General features: G+C 41.3%; 1 protein-coding gene across 1 annotated transcript in view; it reads left to right on the top strand.

Moving 5' to 3' along the window:
* The window catches only part of SYNE2 (spectrin repeat containing nuclear envelope protein 2), a 799180-nt gene that overhangs the window by 647219 nt on the left and 127463 nt on the right, over positions 1-24498 (top strand). The window contains exons 87-91 of the mRNA XM_053697281.1: positions 806-985; positions 1337-1471; positions 6305-6459; positions 6898-7045; positions 21009-21103. Of these exons, the coding sequence (XP_053553256.1) occupies positions 806-985; positions 1337-1471; positions 6305-6459; positions 6898-7045; positions 21009-21103 (713 nt within the window). The remainder of the gene's footprint in view (positions 1-805; positions 986-1336; positions 1472-6304; positions 6460-6897; positions 7046-21008; positions 21104-24498) is intronic.

Genomic DNA, 24498 nt, shown 5'->3' with positions numbered 1-24498 from the left:
TCTCCTTTGTTGTAGCTTCTTGAAATGAAAGTATACTGAGTTAGGCTCAGGAGCTTGCACGTGTCTTTGACCACTATATATACAGTGCTTAAGACATTTGCACACCCCTGTTCTTGTTTATTTTTATTTGTTTTTTACAACTCTACTCTGTGCATCTTGCAGTTTTAATTTTGACACAGAAAATCGCTCTTTAATTTCACTTAAAATGTCTAGTTTTGTTATTTGTTACCCATTTTATATTACTTATGTGTTATAGTTTATACGGCTCATAACATTTTGGTGGATTTTTTTAATATATATTTCTACCCTGACTCCTAAAAGATATTTGGTTGGTTCCTTGCTCTTCTGAGTGACACATAAATTATTCAGCCCCTGATTTCAACTTTACTATAATCCTGCAGCATAACTCAACAAATACTCTTCACCTAAAGAGTTTAATTTGGGGAAAACAAATACTCTTCACCTAAAGAGTTTAATTTGGGGAAAAAGAAACTAAAGTGTTTGGCCACATGTCTGAATTGACATATGAATAGGTCGTCTGCTCACCCAACTGTCCAGGATAGAACAGTCCTGCAAATGACCTAATTAGTCTGGGTGTGGAAATAATTTGCATATTATCACAGGAATGTGATACAGACCTCTGTTCCAAAAACTGCACTCAGCCAGTTACCAGCAGATGTGTGCTAGGAAGATACAAACCTAACTAAAATGCTCTGGAGCAGGAATCAAAATACTAAAGACATTATATATGGAAATGTGAAATAATTCAATTCTATTTTTCATGTTTTTTTTTTATTTAATTAAGGAATTGGGACAAACTCTTGAGCGACTCCAAAAACATTTTGTGCCAATTTCCAAGCTGGGAGAAAAGGTGATATCTCAGGATCCTGCAAGCTCAGATATTATTGTATCCGAAAAGCTCCGCTCTTCCCAGAGGATAGCGCACTTAAAAAGGAACGTTTGTTTGAAAGCTTCAGAACTGAAGGTACAATATCAATCAATATAGCAATATATCCCTTGGCAGATAAATAAGCTGAATGAGTTGGCTAAAAAAAAACAATAGATAGATCTCATAATTTATTTGTCTACTTTTTCTGTAATTTAAAGTGAAAATGGTAGTTTCTCACTGCCCCAAGAGAGGCTGGAGTGCGTTCTATGAAATCCAGAACCCTGACGCTTCTCCATGCTTTGAAGTTATTGGTTGATCATTTACATCTGCCAATTACTGTCCACAGCAGAGGAGATTCACAGTTCATATTAATATATAAAACTTACTTTTATGTCCCTTTTAATATCGTTTGACATTTGGTGACGGTTCGTAAATATTTCTCTCTAGTCAACTATGAATCAAGTCGAAGCTTTTAAGACTGATCTAGAAAAGCTGCAAACTCACATCAAGTCATCAGCTGGGGTCGTGGAGCAGCTGCGACTTACAGAGAAGGAAGAAATCCAAAAACCAGACGTCATGAAGGTGAGTGCTTGTTCGCTTTGTCGCATAGTGCGAAACGCTGATTTTCCCTTTTGAGTTTTGAGTTTGTAAGTCTTCCATTCAAACAAGGTTTGTTTAATTTAATTTAATATCTCATTATTGGTTCTGAAATGCACTTATTGCTGTTCGCTATATTTATAGGTTAAAAGTGAAATAAAACATTATTTTAGACCTTGTTTTTTATATACAACCAAGAAAACATTAGAAATTAATATTGCAGCTGTGCTGATTTGTTTTTCTACAGACAATATGATAAAATAAAATACAAACTTTATAGTGTAATAAAATTCTCATTTCGTTCAGGTCCTACGATAGGGGAGATTTTTGTGGAGCGAGGCAGAGAGTTCCATAAGATGTTATACATTAGCAAGAGAGGCATCTACATGGTAGCACTATTTCCTGTCATGTAGTGCTTCAGGCATTTGCACGCTACCTATCTAGATATCTCTTCAACAAAGAATAACATGAGAAGAAAGCAAATTTGATAATAGAAGTAAATTAGAAACTTTTTTTTAAAATAGTTTTCTCTTTTTACCCCGCCGCGGCCGCCATTGAACACGCACCCTATATGTTTTATTTAGCTTAATAAAGAGAAGGTTCTTGATTTGGTGTTGGACATATTGCAGATTTCAGAAGAATAGATGGGCAGATTTGATTGTCTTTCTCATTAGAAATGCGCTTCTGATAAATGTCTATAGTGATTAAATATAAATTGTCCTCCAGTGAAATATGTGCAATGCCTGAATTTCATTAATAAACCACCACAAGTGTTATAAAAAATAGATTAGAAACCACTTGAAAGTAAATATAGGAGGCACTAATATACAGCAGGAATTATAACTGATTATATATTATACTTTGTTTTTTTAAATTTAAACAAATAATCTTTTATATTAGCTTATATTTAAATGAGGTATTTTGCCTTTGTTTAACAATTAAAAGGTATTCAATTGTTTACAAATCTCATCTAGGCAGCAGCATAAATCAACCTCCTAATTAACGGCTAGATTTAGAGTTCTGCGGCCAAAGGGGTGCGTTAGCTACGCGTGCTTTTTTTCCCCTGCACCTTTTAAATACCGCTGGTATTTAGAGTTCACGGAATGGCTGCGTTAGGCTCCAAAAAAGGAGCGTAGAGCATATTTACCGCCACTGCAGCTCTAAATACCAGCGTTGCTTACGGACGCGGCCAGCTTCAAAAACGTTCTCGTGCACGATTCCCCCATAGAAAACAATGGGGCAGTTTGAGCTGAAAAAAAACCTAACACCTGCAAAAAAGCAGCGTTCAGCTCCTAACGCAGCCCCATTGTTTTCTATGGGGAAACACTTCCTACGTCTGCACCTAACACTCTAACATGTACCCCTAACCTTACACTTATTAACCCCTAACATGCCACTATCGCTGACCCCTGCATATTATTTTTAACCCCTAATCTGCCGCTCCGTATACCGCCGCAACATACATTATAGTTATGTACCCCTAATCTGCTGCCCCTAACACCGCCGACCCCTATATTATATTTATTAACCCCTAATCTGCCCCCCATAACGTCGCCGCCAGCTACCTACAATAATTAACCCCTAATCTGCCGATCGGATCTCGCCGCTAGTCTAATAAATGGATTAACCCCTAAAGCTAAGTCTAACACTAACACCCCCCTAAGTTAAATATAATTTAAATCTAACTAAATAAATTAACTCTTATTAAATAAATTATTCCTATTTAAAGCTAAATACTTACCTGTAAAAAAAAACCTAATATAGCTACAATATAAATAATAATTATATTGTAGCTATTTTAGGATTAATATTTATTTTACAGGCAACTTTGTAATTATTTTAAACAGGTACAATAGCTATTAAATAGTTAATAACTATTTAATAGCTAAAATAGTTAAAATAATTACAAAATTACCTGTAAAATAAATCCTAACCTAAGTTACAATTAAACCTAACACTACACTATCATTACATTAATTAAATAAACTACCTACAATTATCTACAATTAAACCTAACACTACACTATCAATAAATTAATTAAATAAAATACCTACAATTAAATACAATTAAATAAACTAAAGTACAAAAAATAAAAAAGAACTAAGTTACAAAAAATAAAAAAATATTTACAAACATTAGAAAAATATTACAACAATTTTAAACTAATTACACCTACTCTAAGCCCCCTAATAAAATAACAAAGCCCCCCAAAATAAAAAAATGCCCTACCCTATTCTAAATTAAAAAAGTTCAAAGCTCTTTTACCTTACCAGCCCTGAACAGGGCCCTTTGCGGGGCATGCCCCAAAGAATTCAGCTCTTTTGCCTGTAAATAAAAACATACAATACCCCCCCCCAACATTACAACCCACCACCCACATACCCCTAATCTAACCCAAACCCCCCTTAAATAAACCTAACACTAAGCCCCTGAAGATCTTCCTACCTTATCTTCACCATGCCAGGTTCACATCAGCCAATAGAATGCAAGCTCAATCTGATTGGCTGATTGGATCAGCCAATCGGATTGAACTTGAATCTGATTGGCTGATTCCATCAGCCAATCAGAATATTCCTACCTTAATTCCGATTGGCTGATAGAATCCTATCAGCCAATCGGAATTCGAGGGACGCCATCTTGGATGACGTCCCTTAAAGGAACCGTCATTCGTCGGGAAGTCGTCGGTGAAGATGGATGGATCCGCGCTGGAGGTCTTGAAGATCAGCCGGTCGTCATCGGATTGAAGAACATAGAAGATGCGGCTTGGAAGAAGATGTTTGCCGGTCCGGATGTCCTCTTCTGCCCGCTTGGATCAAGACTTCAGCCGGAGGATAGACGTCACTCTTCAGCCCCCCGCTTGGGCTTGGATCAACACTTCGGAGGCTTGGATCAAGACTTCCGAGGACGGATCGGTGAACCTGGCATGGTGAAGATAAGGTAGGAAGATCTTCAGGGGCTTAGTGTTAGGTTTATTTAAGGGGGGTTTGGGTTAGATTAGGGGTATGTGGGTGGTGGGTTGTAATGTTGGGGGGGGGGTATTGTATGTTTTTATTTACAGGCAAAAGAGCTGAATTATTTGGGGCATGCCCCGCAAAGGGCCCTTTTCAGGGCTGGTAAGGTAAAAGAGCTTTGAACTTTTTTAATTTAGAATAGGGTAGGGCATTTTTTTATTTTGGGGGTCTTTGTTATTTTATTACGGGGCTTAGAGTAGGTGTAATTAGTTTAAAATTGTTGTAATATTTTTCTAATGTTTGTAAATATTTTTTTATTTTTTGTAACTTAGTTCTTTTTTATTTTTTGTACTTTAGTTAGTTTATTTAATTGTAGTTATTTGTAGGTATTTTATTTAATTAATTTATTGATAGTGTAGTGTTAGGTTTAATTGTAGGTAGTTTATTTAATTAATTTATTGATAGTGTAGTGTTAGGTTTAATTGTAACTTAGGTTAGGATTTATTTTACAGGTAATTTTGTAATTATTTTAACTAGGTAACTATGAAATAGTTATTAACTATTTAATAGCTATTGTACCTGGTTAAAATAAATACAAAGTTGCCTGTAAAATAAATATTAATCCTAAAATAGCTACAATATAATTATAATTTATATTGTAGCTATATTAGGGTTTATTTTACAGGTAAGTTTTTAGTTTTAAATAGGAATAATTTATTTAATAAGAGTTAATTTATTTTGTTAGATAAAAATTATATTTAACTTATGGGGGTGTTAGTGTTAGGGTTAGACTTAGCTTTAGGGGTTAAAAAATTTATTAGAATATTAGAATAGCGGTGAGCTCCGGTCGGCAGATTAGGGGTTAATGTTTGAAGTTAGGTGTCGGCGATGTTAGGGAGGGCAGATTAGGGGTTAATACTATTTATTATAGGGTTATTGAGGCGGGAGTGAGGCGGATTAGGGGTTAATACATTTATTATAGTAGCGGTGAGCTCCAGTCGGCAGATTAGGGGTTAATAATTGTAGGTAGGTGGCGGCGACGTTGGGGGCGGCAGATTAGGGGTTAATAAATATAATATAGGGGTCGGCGGTGTTAGGGGCAGCAGATTAGGGGTTCATAGGGATAACGTAGGTGGCAGCGGTGTGCGGTCGGCAGATTAGGGGTTAAAAAAATTTAATAGAGTGGCGGCGATGTGGGGGGACCTCAGTTTAGGGGTACATAGGTAGTTTATGGGTGTTAGTGTACTTTAGAGCACAGTAGTTAAGAGCTTTATGAACCGGCGTTAGCCCAGAAAGCTCTTAACTACTGACTTTTTTCTGCGGCTGGAGTTTTGTCGTTAGATTTCTAACGCTCACTTCAGCCACGACTCTAAATACCGGCGTTAGGAAGATCCCATTGAAAAGATAGGATACGCAAATGGCGTAGGGGGATCTGCGGTATGGAAAAGTCGCGGCTGCAAAGTGAGCGTTAGACCCTTTCCTGACTGACTCCAAATACCAGAGGGCGGTAAAAACCAGCGTTAGGAGCCTCTAACGCTGGTTTTCACGGCTACCGCCCAACTCTAAATCTAGCCGTAAGGTAGGAGAGAGAATCCAGCCAATTTAAAAGGGTGCTCATGCAGCTGTTTTGAATGCAATGATTTCTTAACAGCTGCTTATTTATTCTTAAACACCTTTCATGTATTTATTTATACCTCCTTTGCTGGAAGTCTATTCACCTTATACAGCATTTATCTAATATTACATTCTTACTTTCTACATTTTACGGAATGTATTATTTATGATTAATTGGAAAATCTGAAACTGTAATTTGGTGAATTTTGAAGTCACACGTTTACCTTTTGTGATTACGTTTTTGTGTAACAGCAGCACCTGTTGAAGCTGAGTGAACTGTCCCCTGACATTGAACGCTTGAATGAGGAAAGCTTTACCTTGCCGCTTGATGACCACACACTCATGACGCTACAAGACGTAAATCGTGCATGGGCTAAAACAGCAGCAACTGTTCTGGAGGAATGCAAGTAAGAACCAACCTATAATTCATACTAAATATCTGTGCACTTAGACGTAAACCTGAGTCAAATCCTAGTAACGAAATTCTGCCTTTTAGTATCGCGGCTGTTGTAATTATTCGCTACGTGTAATGTACCTGTGTCTATAACGTAAAATAATGCTCGCTGATTTGTTATATATCTGCGTTTTCTGTAAAGGTGAACCAGGAAATCTTTCTCTAAGATTTATCGACAAATAATCTAATATATTTTTTTACGATTTCCCACTTTTTTCCTTCAAAATTATAACACAACTATTTGTAAATAATAAAAAAAATATAAGAAGGGTCATAATTTGAATAATCATTATAGGGAGATACTGGGGCTTAGACCTATAAACCATTTTAGTGACTGCTGGGGTGAGCAGTAAACATACGAGGCCTAACCGCTACAGTGTCTGTTTTGCAGAGATCATCAAATGGAGCAACTGGAAAGAAATAACTTTATTCACAACTACAAAACCTGGGTGCAAACTCTAGAAAAAATGGAGAGCAGCGTGACGTCGGGAATCGCTGGGACATTAAACGCTCTGAAGGATCAGCAGCAGATGTATGAGGTGCGGAGAACACAGTTATTTCTAGAGAAAAATACTTTACATTTGATGTTAACAGGTCACACGTTATTGTTACGTTTAGCTCAATATATTTTGGGATATTAAAGTTTTCTTTAGGCATTCAGGCATTCAAAAAGAGGCTGTACTAAAAGTTGTCCCATCTTATAGAGGGTATTTTAAAATGTATTTAGTTGGGGGGGGTTTAAATGATGTTGCTTTGCAGAATAAATGTTTTTCTTGAGAGGCTAATAGAGAGGTTTCCTTTTTAACCAATAAGGATTCATACAGTAATATTAGTTACATATAAGTACGCATTTCTTGTTAAAGAAACATGAAACACAATTTCCATCTAAAGGGGAGGAGAGTCCACGGCTTCATTCATTACTTTTGAGAATAAAGAACCTGGCCACCAGGAGGAGGCAAAGACACCCCAGCCAAAGGCTTAAATACCTCCCCCACTCCCCTCATCCCCCAGTCATTCTTTGCCTTTCGTCACAGGAGGATGGCAGAGAAGTGCTGAAGATTCGGAGTAGTCTCTTATGGAGGGTAGTACTCTTCAGAATGGGACTGGAGTTTTAAGCAGTCCTGTCAGCCTCTCATTGAGAGCATGGATGAATGTTAGAGGCCGGAGATGCAGGGAGAGTTTTTCTGCAAAACCATCCCGACTAATATTAACCGCTCCACAAGCAATCAGTGTTGACAAGATTCGCTGCCTGCTTTCTGCACTCAAGTCCATGCTTCTACCTGTCACACTTGAAGGGCCGTGTTCCTGTTCCACGGCATAGATTCTGGTAAGATTGTTTAATTTTTTATACATAATGATGACACAGAAGACAGGGTCACAGTGTGGCGCCTTTTATCTTATGGAATCAAAGGTTAATATTCCTGGTAAGGGGATTGTTGAACAGTGTGGGGGTTTATACATGATATTGTTTATTGTGTGATTGCTGCGTCATGTGCGAGATGAGGCTCTGGCAATGGTGGAACTTTCAGGTTGACTTCCAGGAGTGTTTGCGCGGCCGGTTTTGGCGCGTTTTCGCCTTAGTGCAGGGGTGCGAGGCATCCCATGTGACCAGGGTGGCGGTCTCCACTTCCTCTGTTGATCTGCGGTGCAGGAGATGAAGCGGTTTCTGTAGTCCGGGTCATAGGAGGTAGTGAGTGCCCCGGCCATTGGAGTATAAAGGTGCCTATTTATTAAGTTAAATCTAGTCCATAATAAAAGCGCAAGCTATGGAGGACTCTGATGCGTTAGAGGGTACTCCCTCTTTAACAAAGTCTCATTCCTGTGTTTATTGTGAGGAGGTTCTTGTAGGTCAGCCTGCTCAACTATGTTCCACATGCCTTGATAAAGTTGCAACATCTAAAAATAAAGGGATGTCTAGTACTACTGAGCCGTCCACCTCTGAGGGTTCCCTGTCCCGTGAGCTGTGTTCCCTGCTTTCATCTCCGAGTGCACATGCAATGCCCCAGGGTCCAACCATTACTCCTACAGGAGAGATTTGTTGGCCGTCAGATTTTGCGGATCAACTGCAAACGGCGGTATCAAAAGTGATCCATGCCTTACCACATTCTGCTAAGCGCAAGCGTAGGGCGTATCATAGCTGTCCGGCCTAGGGGTTGTCTATGCCTATGGAAATATCAGAGGCGTTATACAATGATGAGGCCCACTCCGATTCTTCGGAGGAGGCTCCTTCTGGGTCGGAGTCCGTGTCATCTCATCCTCCGGCTGCGGAGGAGCCTGACTTTAGGTTTAGGATAGAGAATTTGCACTTTTGGCTGAAGCAAGTGCTTGCTACTCTGGAGGTCCCGGAACAGAAGCTTCCGGACGAACCTTCGATTCCTAAGCATGATAAGGTATACGAGGACAGGGTGGTGCCTCAGACCTTCCTGGTTCCTGTTAATATGGCTAATATTATTAAGAATAAATTGGAGCGATTAGGTTCTTCCTTTTACCCTTCCTCTTCCTTTAAGAAACTGTTCCCCGTCCCGGACTCTCAGCTCGAGCTGTGGGGGGCTGTCCCTAAGGTGGATGGTGCTATTTCCACGCTCGCGAGGTGGACAACTATTCCTCTCAAGGATAGTTTGTCGTTTAAAGAGCCCATGGATAAAAAGTTGGAAAACATGTTAAGGAAAATGTTTCAGCACACAGGGTTTGTTTTTCAACCGGCAGCGGCTGTGGCCGCGGTTTCCGGAGCTGCAACATATTGGTGTGAATTCCTGTGTGATATGGTCGAGAGGGAGACTTCCATCGACGAGATACAGGATAAGATTAAGGCGTTGAGGGTTGCCAATTCTTTCATTTGTGAGGCCAATATGCAAATTATTCGCCTGAACGTAAAGGTTTCAGGATTCTCCGTTTTAGCTTGCAGGACTCTGTGGCTAAAGTCTTGGTCTGTGGACATGACCTCTAAGTCGAGACTGTTGTCTCTGCCTTTTCAAGGAAAGATTATGTTCGGTCCAGAACTGGATTCGATAATATCTACGGTTACAAGAGGCAAGGGAGCTTTCCTACCGCAGAGTAAGAAGGCTAAGCCTAAAGGATTTACTTTTCATCCCTTTCGTACGGACAAGGCCCAGCGCCAACAGCCCGCCGCGAAAGCGGATCAGTCCACGGGGACTTGGAAGCCTGCTCAGTCTTGGAACAAGTCTAAGCAGAACAAGAAGCCCGCTGAGACAAAATCGGCATGAATGAGCGTCCCCCGACTGGTCTCCGGACCAAGTATAGGGCAGATTGTCTCTCTTTTCCGAAGCCTGGTTGCAGGATTTTCAGGACCCTTAGGTACTGGAGGTTGTCGCCCAGGGTTACAGGATAGGATTCAGGTCCCATCTGCCCAGGGGCAGATTTCTCCTGTCAAACCTGTCTTCAAGACTGGAAAAGAGAGAGGCCTTTCTAGAATGTGTGAGGGATCTCTCCTCTCTAGGTTTTATCGTACCATTACCCCAAGTAGAAAGGGGTCTAGGGTACTATTCATATCTTTTTGTGGTTCCAAAGAAGGAGAACATGTTCGGCACGATTCTGGACCTAAAGTGTTAAAACAAGTTTCTGGCTGTTCCGTCGTTCAGAATAGAAACGATGAGATCAATTCTGCCTCTAGTTCAAGAGGGGCAGTTCATGACGACAATAGACTTGAAGGATGCTTACCTTCATGTTCCAATTCACAGGGACCATTTCAAGTTCCTAAGATTTGCGTTTCTGGACCAACACTTCCAGTTTGTGGCCCTTCCTTTCGGTCTGGCGACGTCCCCAAGTGTCTTCACAAAGGTTCTGGGGGCGCTACTTGCAGTGGCCAGATCCAGGGGCATTTCTGTGGCGCCCTATTTGGATGACATCCTAGTCTAGGCACCATCGTTCAGCCTCGCAGAGGAGCATTCGAGGGCTCTTCTTTTCTTGCTCCAATCTCACGGTTGGAAGATCAACTCAGGAAAGAGTTCCCTGGTTCTATCTTCAGGCTACAAAGGATTTTAGACAGTCTACATCTCTTTTTGTGGTGTATGCCGAGAAGCGCAAGGGGCAGAGGGCCTCTTCTACTTCTTTGTCTTTTTGGTTGAGGAGTTTGATTCGCTTGGCTTATGAGACTGCGGGACATAAACCTCCTCAGAGGATCACGGCTTCAACTAAAGCTGTGGCTTCGTCTCGGCCTTCAAGAATGAGGCCTCTATGGAGCAGATCTGTAAAGGTTCTGGGGGCGCTACTTGCAGTGGCCAGATCCAGGGGCATTTCTGTGGTGCCCTATTTGGATGACATCCTAGTCTAGGCACCGTCGTTCAGCCTCGCAGAGGAGCATTCAAGGGCTCTTCTTTTCTTGCTCCAATCTCACGGTTGGAAGATCAACTCAGGAAAGAGTTCCCTGGTTCTATCTTCAGGCTACAAAGCATTTTAGACAGTCTACATCTCTTTTTGTGGTGTATGCCGAGAAGCGCAAGGGGCAGAGGGCCTCTTCTACTTCTTTGTCTTTTTGGTTGAGGAGTTTGATTCGCTTTGCTTATGAGACTGCGGGACATAAACCTCCTCAGAGGATCACGGCTTCAACTAGAGCTGTGGCTTCGTCTCGGCTTTCAAGAATGAGGCCTCTATGGAGCAGATCTGTAAGGCGGCTATCCTCCTTACAAACTTTTACAAAGTTTTATAAATTTGACGTTTTTGCTTCTGCGGACGTTTTTGGGAGAAGGGTTTTGCAGGCTGTGGTGCCCTCAGATTAGGGTCCTCCTTTTACACTCCCGGTTTCATTCATTGTCCTCTAAAGCTTGGGTATATGTTTCCCAAAAGTAATGAATGAAGCCGTGGACTCTCCTCCCCTTTAGATGGAAAAATTATGCTTACCTGATAATTTTATTTCCATCGTGGGGAGGAGAGTCCACGGCTCCTGCCTGTAACTCCAGTGGACGGACCTAAATTTAATTAATCTTCTGGCACCATTTATACCCTTATATTTCTCCTACTGTTCCTTGTTCCCTCAGCAGAATGACTGGGGGATGAGGGGAGTGGGGGAGGTATTTAAGCCTTTGGCTGGGGTGTCTTTGCCTCCTCCTGGTGGCCAGGTTCTTTTTTCTTAAAAGTAATGCATGAAGCCGTGGACTCTCAGGTAAGCATAATTTATGTTTTTTTCTTTCATGATTTTGATAGAACATACAGCTTTAAATAACTTTCCAACTTACTTTTACTTCATTCTCTTGGTATCCTTTGCCGAAGGAGCAGCAATGCACTACTGGGAGCTAGCTGAACACATCAGATGAGCCAATGACAAGAGGCATATATGTGCAGCCACTAATCAGCAGCTACTGTCACTTTCAGTAGTGCATTACTGCTTCGGACCCTACCTAGGTATGCTTTTCAACAAAGGATATCGAGAGAATGAAGCAAATTAGCTAACAGACGTAAATAGGAAAGTTGTTTAAAATTGCTGTTCTATCTGAATCAGAATCAGTGTGTACCTAAATCCCTTTATACAAAACAGAGCATGGTATGTACCTAAATCCCTTTATACAAAACAGAGCATGGTATGTACCTAAATCCCTTTATACAACACAGAGCATGGTATGTACCTAAATCCCTTTATACAAAACAGAGCACGGTATGTACCTAAATCCATTTATACAACACAGAGCACGATATGTACCTAAATCCCTTTATACAAAACAGAGCATGGTATGTACCTAAATCCCTTTATACAACACAGAGCATGGTATGTACCTAAATCCCTTTATACACAACAGAGCACGGTATGTACCTAAATCCATTTATACAACACAGAGCACGATATGTACCTAAATCCCTTTATACAAAACAGAGCACGATATATACCTAAATCCCTTTATACAAAACAGAGCACGGTATGTACCTAAATCCCTTTATACAACACAGAGCACGGTATGTACCTAAATCCCTTTATACAACACAGAGCATGGTATGTACCTAAATCCCTTTATACAACACAGAGCACGGTATGTACCTAAATCCCTTTATACAACACAGAGCATGGTATGTACCTAAATCCCTTTATACAAAACAGAGCACGGTATGTACCTAAATCCCTTTATACAACACAGAGCATGGTATGTACCTAAATCCCTTTATACAAGACAGAGCATGGTATGTACCTAAATCCCTTTATACAAAACAGAGCACGGTATGTACCTAAATCCCTTTATACAACACAGAGCACGGTATGTACCTAAATCCCTTTATACAACACAGAGCATGGTATGTACCTAAATCCCTTTATACAAAACAGAGCACGGTATGTACCTAAATCCCTTTATACAACACAGAGCATGGTATGTACCTAAATCCCTTTATACAACACAGAGCACGGTATGTACCTAAATCCTTTTATACAACACAGAGCATGGTATGTACCTAAATCCCTTTATACAAAACAGAGCATGGTATGTACCTAAATCCCTTTATACAAAACAGAGCATGGTATGTACCTAAATCCCTTTATACAACACAGAGCATGGTATGTACCTAAATCCCTTTATACAAAACAGAGCATGGTATGTACCTAAATCCCTTTATACAAAACAGAGCACGGTATGTACCTAAATCCCTTTATACAACACAGAGCACGGTATGTACCTAAATCCCTTTATACAACACAGAGCATGGTATGTACCTAAATCCCTTTATACAAGACAGAGCATGGTATGTACCTAAATCCCTTTATACAAAACAGAGCACGGTATGTACCTAAATCCCTTTATACAAAACAGAGCACGGTATGTACCTAAATCCCTTTATACAACACAGAGCATGGTATGTACCTAAATCCCTTTATACAAAACAGAGCATGGTATGTACCTAAATCCCTTTATACAACACAGAGCACGGTATGTACCTAAATCCCTTTATACAACACAGAGCACGGTATGTACCTAAATCCCTTTATACAACACAGAGCACGGTATGTACCTAAATCCCTTTATACAACACAGAGCATGGTATGTACCTAAATCCCTTTATACAAAACAGAGCATGGTATGTACCTAAATCCCTTTATACAAAACAGAGCATGGTATGTACCTAAATCCCTTTATACAAAACAGAGCATGGTATGCAGTGTCATTATAGTTTTACACTCTGTGTGTATTAAAGAGCTCTACTTAACTAGGATTTACCATCACTAAAAATAAACTGTAGTTTCAGTCATCACTTATTAAAGGGACATGAAACCCACATTATTTATTGTATGATTCAGATTTTATGCAACTTTTTCATCTTCTCCTATTATCGATTTTTCTTACATTCAGCCACCAATCAGCAAGAGTTACACATGTGCTGAACCACAAATGATCCGGCTCCTAAGCTTACATTCCTGCTTTTCAAATAACGATACCAAGTAAACAAATTCAAATTGATAATAGCAGTAAATTAGAAAGTTGCTTAACATTGCTGCTCTATTTGAATCGTGAGAGGAAATAACTGGGTTTCATATCCCATTAACAAAAAAAAGTGCTAAACTCCCCGTGTCTGTGCCGCGGCAGCTCACTAAAGTCAGAGCCTCCAGCCGCCCACAACACAGCGCTCTTTACCAATGAGGTGAAGTTTCCACCTCTAAACCAAGAGCGGTGCTAGGATACAGAACACTGTCAGATGACACAGACAGCTATTGGTTTAGAGGTGAAATCGTCACTTCATTGAAGAAGAGCGCTGTGAGTTTACCACCCTGTTTTTAATAAGTGATGACTCAAACTACAGTTTATTAAACGCTCGGATTTACCATCACTTTAATATGTTAGATATGTTTGCATAGAAACAGTTAAAGGGAACATTATATTATTGCTGTATGTTTAATCCTTACAAGAGCAGCAGTACACCACTAGCTGAACACATCTGGTGGGCCAATGACTAGAGACATGTTTGTAGCCACCCATCAGCAGCCATCTAAATGTAGTTCATTGCTGTTTCTGAGCCTAGTTAGGTCTGCTTTAGAACAAAGGATACAAAGAGAACAAATACATTGGCTATTAGACGTAATCTCAAAAGACTTGCACAGTGATCATTTAAAAAGTCTATTGGTTGACTGACGCGCATCTCCTCATGCATAAAAACAAAAAGCTCAGCAGCATCAGTTGTTTACTGGTTAATAAGGACACAAGTCTATTGGTTGTCTGACGCGCATCTCCTAATGCATAAAAACAAATAACCAGTAAACAACTGATGCTGCTGAGCTAATAAGGACACAAGTCTATTGGTTGACTGGCGCGCACCTTTCTAATGCATAAAAAGAAATTGCTCAGCAGCATCAGTTGTTTACTGGTTAATAAGGACAAAAGTCTATTGGTTGTCTGATGCGCACCTCTAATGTATAAAAACAAATAGCTCAGCAGCATCAGTTGTTTACTGGTTAATAAGGAAACAAGTCTATTGGTTGACTGGCGCGCACCTTTCTAATGCATAAAAACAAATTGCTCATGCCCATCAGTTTTAAAAACACTAGAATACAATTTATAATACGATTTGTAGATGCAATAAACAGAGGTGTTTAATATGCCTTTAAGTATATTTAAGTCTTATTACTGTATAAATTAAATTTCTCCAACATAGGTGTGTCCGGTCCACGGCGTCATCCTTACTTGTGGGATATTCTCCTCCCCAACAGGAAATGGCAAAGAGCCCAGCAAAGCTGGTCACATGATCCCTCCTAGGCTCCGCCTACCCCAGTCATTCTCTTTGCCGTTGTACAGGCAACATCTCCACGGAGATGGCTTAGAGTTTTTTAGTGTTTAACTGTAGTTTTTATTATTCAATCAAGAGTTTGTTATTTTAAAATAGTGCTGGTATGTACTATTTACTCAGAAACAGAAAAGAGAAGAAGATTTCTGTTTGTATGAGGAAAATGATTTTAGCAACCGTTACTAAAATCCATGGCTGTTCCACACAGGACTGTTGAGAGGAATTAACTTCAGTTGGGGGAACAGTGAGCAGTCTCTTGCTGCTTGAGGTATGACACATTCTAACAAGACGATGTAATGCTGGAAGCTGTCATTTTCCCTATGGGATCCGGTAAGCCATGTTTATTAAGATAGTAAATAAGGGCTTCACAAGGGCTTATTAAGACTGTAGACTTTTTCTGGGCTAAATCGATTCATTATTAACACATATTTAGCCTTGAGGAATCATTTAATCTGGGTATTTTGATAAGATTATATCGGCAGGCACTTTTTTAGACACCTTATTCTTTAGGGGCTTTCCCAAATCATAGGCAGAGCCTCATTTTCGCGCCGGTGTTGCGCACTTGTTTTTGAGAGGCATGACATGCAGTCGCATGTGTGAGGAGCTCTGATACATAGAAAAGACTTTCTGAAGGCGTCATTTGGTATCGTATTCCCCTTTGGGCTTGGTTGGGTCTCAGCAAAGCAGATACCAGGGACTGTAAAGGGGTTAAAGTTAAAAACGGCTCCGGTTCCGTTATTTTAAGGGTTAAAGCTTCCAAATTTGGTGTGCAATACTTTTAAGGCTTTAAGACACTGTGGTGAAATTTTGGTGAATTTTGAACAATTCCTTCATATTTTTTCGCAATTGCAGTAATAAAGTGTGTTCAGTTTAAAATTTAAAGTGACAGTAACGGTTTTATTTTAAAACGTTTTTTGTACTTTGTTATCAAGTTTATGCCTGTTTAACATGTCTGAACTACCAGATAGACTGTGTTCTGAATGTGGGGAAGCCAGAGTTCCTTCTCATTTAAATAAATGTGATTTATGTGACAATGACAATGATGCCCAAGATGATTCCTCAAGTGAGGGGAGTAAGCATGGTACTGCATCATTCCCTCCTTCGTCTACACGAGTCTTGCCCACTCAGGAGGCCCCTAGTACATCTAGCGCGCCAATACTCCTTACTATGCAACAATTAACGGCTGTAATGGATAATTCTGTCAAAAACATTTTAGCCAAAATGCACTCTTATCAGCGTAAGCGCGACTGCTCTGTTTTAGATACTGAAGAGCATGACGACGCTGATAATAATGGTTCTGAAGGGCCCCTAAACCAGTCTGATGGGGCCAGGGAGGTTTTGTCTGAGGGAGAAATTACAGATTCAGGGAACATTTCTCAACAAGCTGAACCTGATGTGATTACGTTTAAATTTAAGTTGGAACATCTCCGCGCTCTGCTTAAGGAGGTATTATCCACTCTGGATGACTGTGACAATTTGGTCATCCCAGAGAAGCTATGTAAAATGGACAAGTTCCTAGAGGTCCCGGGGCTCCCAGAAGCTTTTCCTATACCCAAGCGGGTGGCGGACATTGTAAATAAAGAATGGGAAAGGCCCGGTATTCCTTTCGTCCCTCCCCCCATATTTAAAAAATTGTTTCCTATGGTCGACCCCAGAAAGGACTTATGGCAGACAGTCCCCAAGGTCGAGGGAGCGGTTTCCACTTTAAACAAACGCACCACTATACCCATAGAAGATAGTTGTGCTTTCAAAGATCCTATGGATAAAAAATTAGAAGGTTTACTTAAAAAGATGTTTGTTCAGCAGGGTTACCTTCTACAACCAATTTCATGCATTGTCCCTGTCGCTACAGCCGCATGTTTCTGGTTCGATGAGCTGGTAAAGGCGGTCGATAGTGATTCTCCTCCTTATGAGGAGATTATGGACAGAATCAATGCTCTCAAATTGGCTAATTCTTTCACCCTAGACGCCACTTTGCAATTGGCTAGGTTAGCGGCTAAGAATTCTGGGTTTGCTATTGTGGCGCGCAGAGCGCTTTGGTTGAAATCTTGGTCAGCTGATGCGTCTTCCAAGAACAAGCTACTTAACATTCCTTTCAAGGGGAAAACGCTGTTTGGCCCTGACTTGAAAGAGATTATCTCTGATATCACTGGGGGTAAGGGCCATGCCCTTCCTCAGGATCGGCCTTTCAAGGCCAAAAATAAACCTAATTTTCGTCCCTTTCGTAGAAACGGACCAGCCCAAAGTGCTACGTCCTCTAAGCAAGAGGGTAATACTTCTCAAGCCAAGCAAGCTTGGAGACCAATGCAAGGCTGGAACAAGGGAAAGCAGGCCAAGAAACCTGCCACTGCTACCAAGACAGCATGAAATGTTGGCCCCCGATCCGGGACCGGATCTGGTGGGGGGCAGACTCTCTCTCTTCGCTCAGGCTTGGGCAAGAGATGTTCTGGATCCTTGGACACTAGAAATTGTCTCCCAAGGTTATCTTCTGGAATTCAAGGGGCTTCCCCCAAGGGGGAGGTTCCACAGGTCTCAGTTGTCTTCAGACCACATAAAAAGACAGGCATTCTTACATTGTGTAGAAGACCTGTTAACAATGGGAGTGATTCATCCTGTTCCATTAGGAGAACAAGGGATGGGGTTCTACTCCAATCTGTTCATAGTTCCCAAAAAAGAGGGAACGTTCAGACCAATCTTAGATCTCAAGATCTTAAACAAGTTTCTCAAGGTTCCATCGTTCAAGATGGAAACCATTCGAACAATTCTTCCTTCCATCCAGGAAGGTCAATTCATGACCACGGTGGATTTAAAGGATGCGTATCTACATATTCCTATCCACAAGGAACATCATCGGTTCCTAAGGTTCGCATTCCTGGACAAGCATTACCAGTTCGTGGCGCTTCCTTTCGGGTTAGCCACTGCTCCAAGGATTTTCACAAAGGTACTAGGGTCCCTTCTAGCTGTGCTAAGACCAAGGGGCATTGCTGTAGTACCTTACTTGGACGACATTCTGATTCAAGCGTCGTCCCTTCCTCAAGCAAAGGCTCACACGGACATCGTCCTGGCCTTTCTCAGATCTCACGGATGGAAAGTGAACGTGGAAAAGAGTTCTCTATCTCTGTCGACAAGGGTTCCCTTCTTGGGAACAATAATAGACTCCTTAGAAATGAGGATTTTTCTGACAGAGGCCAGAAAAACAAGACTTCTAGACTCTTGTCGGATACTTCATTCCGTTCCTCTTCCTTCCATAGCGCAGTGCATGGAAGTGATAGGTTTGATGGTAGCGGCAATGGACATAGTTCCTTTTGCGCGCATTCATCTAAGACCATTACAACTGTGCATGCTCAGTCAGTGGAATGGGGACTATACAGACTTGTCTCCGAGGATACAAGTAAATCAGAGGACCAGAGACTCACTCCGTTGGTGGCTGTCCCTGGACAACCTGTCACTAGGGATGACCTTCCGCAGACCAGAGTGGGTCATTGTCACGACCGACGCCAGTCTGATGGGCTGGGGCGCGGTCTGGGGATCCCTGAAAGCTCAGGGTCTTTGGTCTCGGGAAGAATCTCTTCTACCGATAAATATTCTGGAACTGAGAGCGATATTCAATGCTCTCAAGGCTTGGCCTCAGCTAGCGAGGGCCAAGTTCATACGGTTTCAATCAGACAACATGACAACTGTTGCGTACATCAACCATCAGGGGGGAACAAGGAGTTCCCTGGCGATGGAAGAAGTGACCAAAATCATTCAATGGGCGGAGTCTCACTCCTGCCACCTGTCTGCAATCCACATCCCAGGAGTGGAAAATTGGGAAGCGGATTTTCTGAGTCGTCAGACATTGCATCCGGGGGAGTGGGAACTCCATCCGGAAATCTTTGTCCAAATCACTCAACTGTGGGGCATTCCAGACATGGATCTGATGGCCTCTCGTCAGAACTGCAAAGTTCCTTGCTACGGGTCCAGATCCAGGGATCCCAAGGCGGCTCTAGTGGATGCACTAGTAGCACCTTGGACCTTCAAACTAGCTTATGTATTCCCGCCGTTTCCTCTCATCCCCAGGCTGGTAGCCAGGATCAATCAGGAGAGGGCGTCGGTGATCTTGATAGCTCCTGCGTGGCCACGCAGGACTTGGTATGCAGATCTGGTGAATATGTCATCGGCTCCACCATGGAAGCTACCTTTGAGACGAGACCTTCTTGTTCAGGGTCCGTTCGAACATCCGAATCTGGTCTCACTCCAGCTGACTGCTTGGAGATTGAACGCTTGATCTTATCGAAGCGAGGGTTCTCAGATTCTGTTATCGATACTCTTGTTCAGGCCAGAAAGCCTGTAACTAGAAAGATTTACCACAAAATTTGGAAAAAATATATCTGTTGGTGTGAATCTAAAGGATTCCCTTGGGACAAGGTTAAGATTCCTAAGATTCTATCCTTCCTTCAAGAAGGATTGGAAAAAGGATTATCTGCAAGTTCCCTGAAGGGACAGATTTCTGCCTTGTCTGTGTTACTTCACAAAAAGCTGGCAGCTGTGCCAGATGTTCAAGCCTTTGTTCAGGCTCTGGTTAGAATCAAGCCTGTTTACAAACCTTTGACTCCTCCTTGGAGTCTCAACTTAGTTCTTTCAGTTCTTCAGGGGGTTCCGTTTGAACCCTTACATTCCGTTGATATTAAGTTATTATCTTGGAAAGTTTTGTTTTTGGTTGCAATTTCTTCTGCTAGAAGAGTTTCAGAATTATCTGCTCTGCAGTGTTCTCCTCCTTATCTGGTGTTCCATGCAGATAAGGTGGTTTTACGTACTAAACCTGGTTTTCTTCCAAAAGTTGTTTCTAACAAAAACATTAACCAGGAGATTATCGTACCTTCTCTGTGCCCGAAACCAGTTTCAAAGAAGGAACGTTTGTTGCACAATTTGGATGTTGTTCGCGCTCTAAAATTCTATTTAGACGCTACAAAGGATTTTAGACAAACATCTTCCTTGTTTGTTGTTTATTCCGGTAAAAGGAGAGGTCAAAAAGCAACTTCTACCTCTCTCTCTTTTTGGATTAAAAGCATCATCAGATTGGCTTACGAGACTGCCGGACGGCAGCCTCCCGAAAGAATCACAGCTCATTCCACTAGGGCTGTGGCTTCCACATGGGCCTTCAAGAACGAGGCTTCTGTTGATCAGATATGTAGGGCAGCGACTTGGTCTTCACTGCACACTTTTACCAAATTTTACAAGTTTGATACTTTTGCTTCTTCTGAGGCTATTTTTGGGAGAAAGGTTTTGCAAGCCGTGGTGCCTTCCATCTAGGTGACCTGATTTGCTCCCTCCCATCATCCGTGTCCTAAAGCTTTGGTATTGGTTCCCACAAGTAAGGATGACGCCGTGGACCGGACACACCTATGTTGGAGAAAACAGAATTTATGTTTACCTGATAAATTACTTTCTCCAACGGTGTGTCCGGTCCACGGCCCGCCCGGGTTTTTTAATCAGGTCTGATAATTTATTTTCTTTAACTACAGTCACCACGGTATCATATGGTTTCTCCTATGCAAATATTCCTCCTTAACGTCGGTCGAATGACTGGGGTAGGCGGAGCCTAGGAGGGATCATGTGACCAGCTTTGCTGGGCTCTTTGCCATTTCCTGTTGGGGAGGAGAATATCCCACAAGTAAGGATGACGCCGTGGACCGGACACACCGTTGGAGAAAGTAATTTATCAGGTAAACATAAATTCTGTTATTTTACCTGCTGTATTTTCTGTGTCTAATATGCTGAATAATTAATTTAAATGTATTTTTTTCCCAGAGGCTTCAAGCAGAAATATCTATAAATGAGCACATTTTACCATCTTTTGTAACAAAAGCGCTCTCACTCTTAGAGACTGGACAGGAAGAAAACAGGTAATCAGAGTCAATACCTGCATGAGACATCCAATACATGTGTGTGTGTGTGAGCATCTGTGCTTCTGTGTGCATGTGTATATGCGTGTGTGAGTGTGTGTGTATGTGTCTGTGAGTGTGTGTGGGAGCGTGTGTGTATGTGTGTGTGAGCATCAGTGACGTGCAGTCACAGGAGGCAGGTGAGGCAGTGCCTCCCCTGGCCAATCTATGTAATTACAGCATTTATTTAAAATTAAAAAATAAAAAAATTAGAATTTCTCCAACATTGGTGTGTCCGGTCCACGGCGTCATCCTTACTTGTGGGATATTCTCTTCCCCAACAGGAAATGGCAAAGAGTCCCAGCAAAGCTGGTCACATGATCCCTCCTAGGCTCCGCCCACCCCAGTCATTCTCTTTGCCGTTGCACAGGCAACATCTCCACGGAGATAGTTAAGAGTTTTTTGGTGTTTAAATGTAGTTTTTATTCTTCTATCAAGTGTTTGTTATTTTAAAATAGTGCTGGTATGTACTATTTACTCTGAAACAGAAAAGGATGAAGATTTCTGTTTGTAAGAGGAAGATGATTTTAGCAGACAGTAACTAAAATCGGTTGCTGTTTCCACATAGGACTGTTGAGATGAAGTAACTTCAGTTGGGGGAAACATTTAGCAGACTTTTCTGCTTAAGGTATGACTAGCCATATTTCTAACAAGACTGTGTAATGCTGGAAGGCTGTCATTTCCCCTCATGGGGACCGGTAAGCCATTTTCTTAGTCAAAAACAAACAGAATAAAGGGCTTATTATGGGCTAAAAAACTGGTAGACATTTTTATGGGCTAAATCGATTGCTTTATTTGTGCATATTATTCAAATTTAGGCTAACAATTGACATTTATAATCTTGGGGAACGTTTATAAAACGGCAGGCACTGTATTGGACACCTTTTTCAGTCAGGGGGCCTTTCTAGTCATAGACTGAGCCTCATTTTCGCGCCATTAATGCGCAGTTGTTTTTTGAGAACAGGGCATGCAGATGCATGTGTGTGGATCTAAGAATCTCTGAAAAAGCTTTTAGAAGGCGTCATTTGGTATCGTATTCCCCTCAGGGCTTGGTTGGGTCTTAGCAAAGACTGTATCTGGGACTGTATAGGGGTTAAATTGAAAAACGGCTCCGGTTCCGTTATTTTAAGGGTTAAAGCTCTGAAATTTGGTGTGCAATACTTTTAAGGCTTTAAGACACTGTGGTGCTCTCACTCTTAGAGACTGGACAGGAAGAAAACAGGTAATCAGAGTCAATACCTGCATGAGACATCCAATACATGTGTGTGTGTGTGAGCATCTGTGCTTCTGTGTGCATGTGTATATGCGTGTGTGAGCGTGTGTGTATGTGTCTGTGAGTGTGTGTGGGAGCGTGTGTGTATGTGTGTGTGAGCATCAGTGACGTGCAGTCACAGGAGGCAGGTGAGGCAGTGCCTCCCCTGGCCAATCTATGTAATTACAGCATTTATTTAAAATTAAAAAATTAAAAAATTAGAATTTCTCCAACATTGGTGTGTACGGTCCACGGCGTCATCCTTACTTGTGGGATATTCTCTTCCCCAACAGGAAATGGCAAAGAGTCCCAGCAAAGCTGGTCACATGATCCCTCCTAGGCTCCGCCCACCCCAGTCATTCTCTTTGCCGTTGCACAGGCAACATCTCCACGGAGATAGTTAAGAGTTTTTTGGTGTTTAAATGTAGTTTTTATTCTTCTATCAAGTGTTTGTTATTTTAAAATAGTGCTGGTATGTACTATTTACTCTGAAACAGAAAAGGATGAAGATTTCTGTTTGTAAGAGGAAGATGATTTTAGCAGACAGTAACTAAAATCGGTTGCTGTTTCCACATAGGACTGTTGAGATGAAGTAACTTCAGTTGGGGGAAACAGTTAGCAGACTTTTCTGCTTAAGGTATGACTAGCCATATTTCTAACAAGACTGTGTAATGCTGGAAGGCTGTCATTTCCCCTCATGGGGACCGGTAAGCCATTTTCTTAGTCAAAAACAAACAGAATAAAGGGCTTATTATGGGCTAAAAAACTGGTAGACATTTTTATGGGCTAAATCGATTGCTTTATTTGTGCATATTATTCAAATTTAGGCTAACAATTGACATTTATAATCTTGGGGAACGTTTATAAAACGGCAGGCACTGTATTGGACACCTTTTTCAGTCAGGGGGCCTTTCTAGTCATAGACTGAGCCTTATTTTCGCGCCATTAATGCGCAGTTGTTTTTTGAGAACAGGGCATGCAGATGCATGTGTGTGGATCTAAGAATCTCTGAAAAAGCTTTTAGAAGGCGTCATTTGGTATCGTATTCCCCTCTGGGCTTGGTTGGGTCTTAGCAAAGACTGTATCTGGGACTGTATAGGGGTTAAATTGAAAAACTGCTCCGGTTCCGTTATTTTTAAGGGTTAAAGCTCTGTGCAATACTTTTAAGGCTTTAAGACACTGTGGTGAAAATTTGGTAATTTTTGAACAATTCCTTCATACTTTTTCACATATTCAGTAATAAAGTGTTTTCTGTTTGAAATTTAAAGTGACAGTAACGGTTTTATTTTAAAACGTTTTTTGTGCATTGTTGACAAGTTTAAGCCTGTTTAACATGTCTGTGCCTTCAGATAAGCTATGTTCTATATGTATGAAAGCCAATGTGTCTCCCCATTTAAATTTATGTGATAATTGTGCCATAGCGTCCAAACAAAGTAAGGACAGTACTGCCACAAATAATGATATTGCCCAAGATGATTCCTCAAATGAGGGGAGTAAACATGATACTACATCATCTCCTACTGTGTCTACACCAGTTTTGCCCATGCAGGAGGCCCCTAGTACATCTAGTGCGCCAATACTTATTACCATGCAACAATTAACGGGTGTAATGGATAACTCCATAGCAAATCTTTTATCCAAAATGCCTACTTATCAGAGAAAGCGCGATTGCTCTGTTTTAAACACTGAAGAGCAAGAGGACGCCGATGATAATTGTTCTGTCATACCCTCACACCAATCTGAAGGGGCCATGAGGGAGGTTTTGTCTGAGGGAGAAATTTCAGATTCAGGAAACATTTCTCATCAAGCTGAACCTGATGTTGTGACATTTAAATTTAAATTAGAACATCTCCGCGCACTGCTTAAGGAGGTGTTATCTACTCTGGATGATTGTGACAATTTGGTCATTCCAGAGAAATTATGCAAGATGGACAGGTTCCTAGAGGTTCCGGTGCCCCCCAACGCTTTTCCTATACCCAAGCGGGTGGCGGACATAGTAAATAAAGAGTGGGAAAAGCCCGGCATACCTTTTGTTCCTCCCCCTATATTTAAGAAATTATTTCCTATGGTCGACCCCAGAAAGGACTTATGGCAGACAGTCCCC

Source organism: Bombina bombina, chromosome 1 (assembly GCF_027579735.1).
Source record: "Bombina bombina isolate aBomBom1 chromosome 1, aBomBom1.pri, whole genome shotgun sequence".
Lineage (NCBI taxonomy): Eukaryota > Metazoa > Chordata > Amphibia > Anura > Bombinatoridae > Bombina > Bombina bombina.
Note: the sequence above shows the minus strand (reverse complement) of the source record. Positions and strands in the feature narration are given on the sequence as shown.